The sequence below is a fragment of the Papaver somniferum genome, chromosome 7, assembly GCF_003573695.1.
Source record: "Papaver somniferum cultivar HN1 chromosome 7, ASM357369v1, whole genome shotgun sequence".
Taxonomy (NCBI): domain Eukaryota; kingdom Viridiplantae; phylum Streptophyta; class Magnoliopsida; order Ranunculales; family Papaveraceae; genus Papaver; species Papaver somniferum.
The window spans coordinates 30,716,842-30,717,873 of record NC_039364.1 but is presented as its reverse complement, the minus strand read 5'-3'; the positions used below and the strand labels follow the sequence as shown (position 1 = coordinate 30,717,873).

Genomic DNA, 1,032 nt, shown 5'->3' with positions numbered 1-1,032 from the left:
GAGGCGATTTTCCTGGTTAGACAACTTATGGAAAGATACAGGGAGAAAAATCGGGACCTGGTGTTCATAGACCTAGAGAAGGCCTATGAAAAAATACCGCGTGAAGTAATGTGGTGGGCACTCGAACAGAAGAATGTATCACCGAAGTACATAAACTGGATCAAGGATATGTACAAGGGCGCAGTTACCGGTGTCCGGACGAGCGGCGGAGTCTCAAGCGATTTCTCGATTAAGATAGGGCTACACCAGGGATCAGCTTTGAGCCCATATATTTTCGATCTAGTTATAGATCAAGTTACGAGAGACATTCAGGGTGAGATCCCCTAGTGCATGCTCTTTGCAGACGATGTGGCGCTTATCGGCGAATCAATGAAAGATGTAGAGGAAAAGCTTGAACTGTGGCGCCAGACTCTAGAATCGACGGGCTTCAAACTTAGTAGAACCAAGACCGAGTATTTGAAGTGTGATTTCAGTGAATCCTGGGCAGTTGAAGGGGACATGCTGCTAAATGGACAATCTGTACTAAGAAAATATTCTTTTCGCTATCTGGGATCGATGCTCCAAAGTGATGGAGGAATCGAGGAGGATATTTCCCATCGGGCTAAATCTGCATGGGGGAAATGGCGTTTGGCATCTGGCTTCCTTAGTGATCGCAAAGTTCCACTAAAGCTTAAAGGTAATTTTTACAAATCAGCGATTAGGCCTTCCATGCTGTATAGTGCGGAATGTTGGGCGATGAATAATAGAGACACATTGAAGCTTCAGAGTACCGAGATGCGGATGCTGAGGTGGGCGTGCGGGCATACGAGGTTGTTTTGGGGTAAAAACTGATTATGCTGTTTTTGGTGAATTTGGGTGTGTTGATGAGAAACGAATTCAAACTCTAAACAAATGCACTACACGGGAGTACTTTTAAGTTTGAGAGATCAGTCTGTAAGACTATGGCCTAAACCAATAAATGGTCGTTCCAAATTCAATTCGGTCACAAGGTGAAGGAGAAGGGTTGATCTTAGGGAGGGAAGCGAAGAAGGT

The 1,032-nt window shown here is 44.9% G+C and overlaps 1 protein-coding gene across 1 annotated transcript; it reads left to right on the top strand.

The window, feature by feature from the left end:
- Window positions 1-369: 369 nt before the first annotated feature.
- On the top strand, window positions 370-831 carry LOC113294466. Its single transcript, XM_026542855.1, has one exon. It carries the CDS (start codon window positions 370-372, stop codon window positions 829-831), a length of 462 nt encoding a protein of 153 aa, XP_026398640.1.
- Window positions 832-1,032: the final 201 nt, after the last annotated feature.

Bases quoted from the DNA above. Each gene is read 5' to 3' on its own strand.
- LOC113294466 (XM_026542855.1), top strand. From the start codon at position 370: ATGAAAGATGTAGAGGAAAAGCTTGAACTGTGGCGCCAGACTCTAGAA.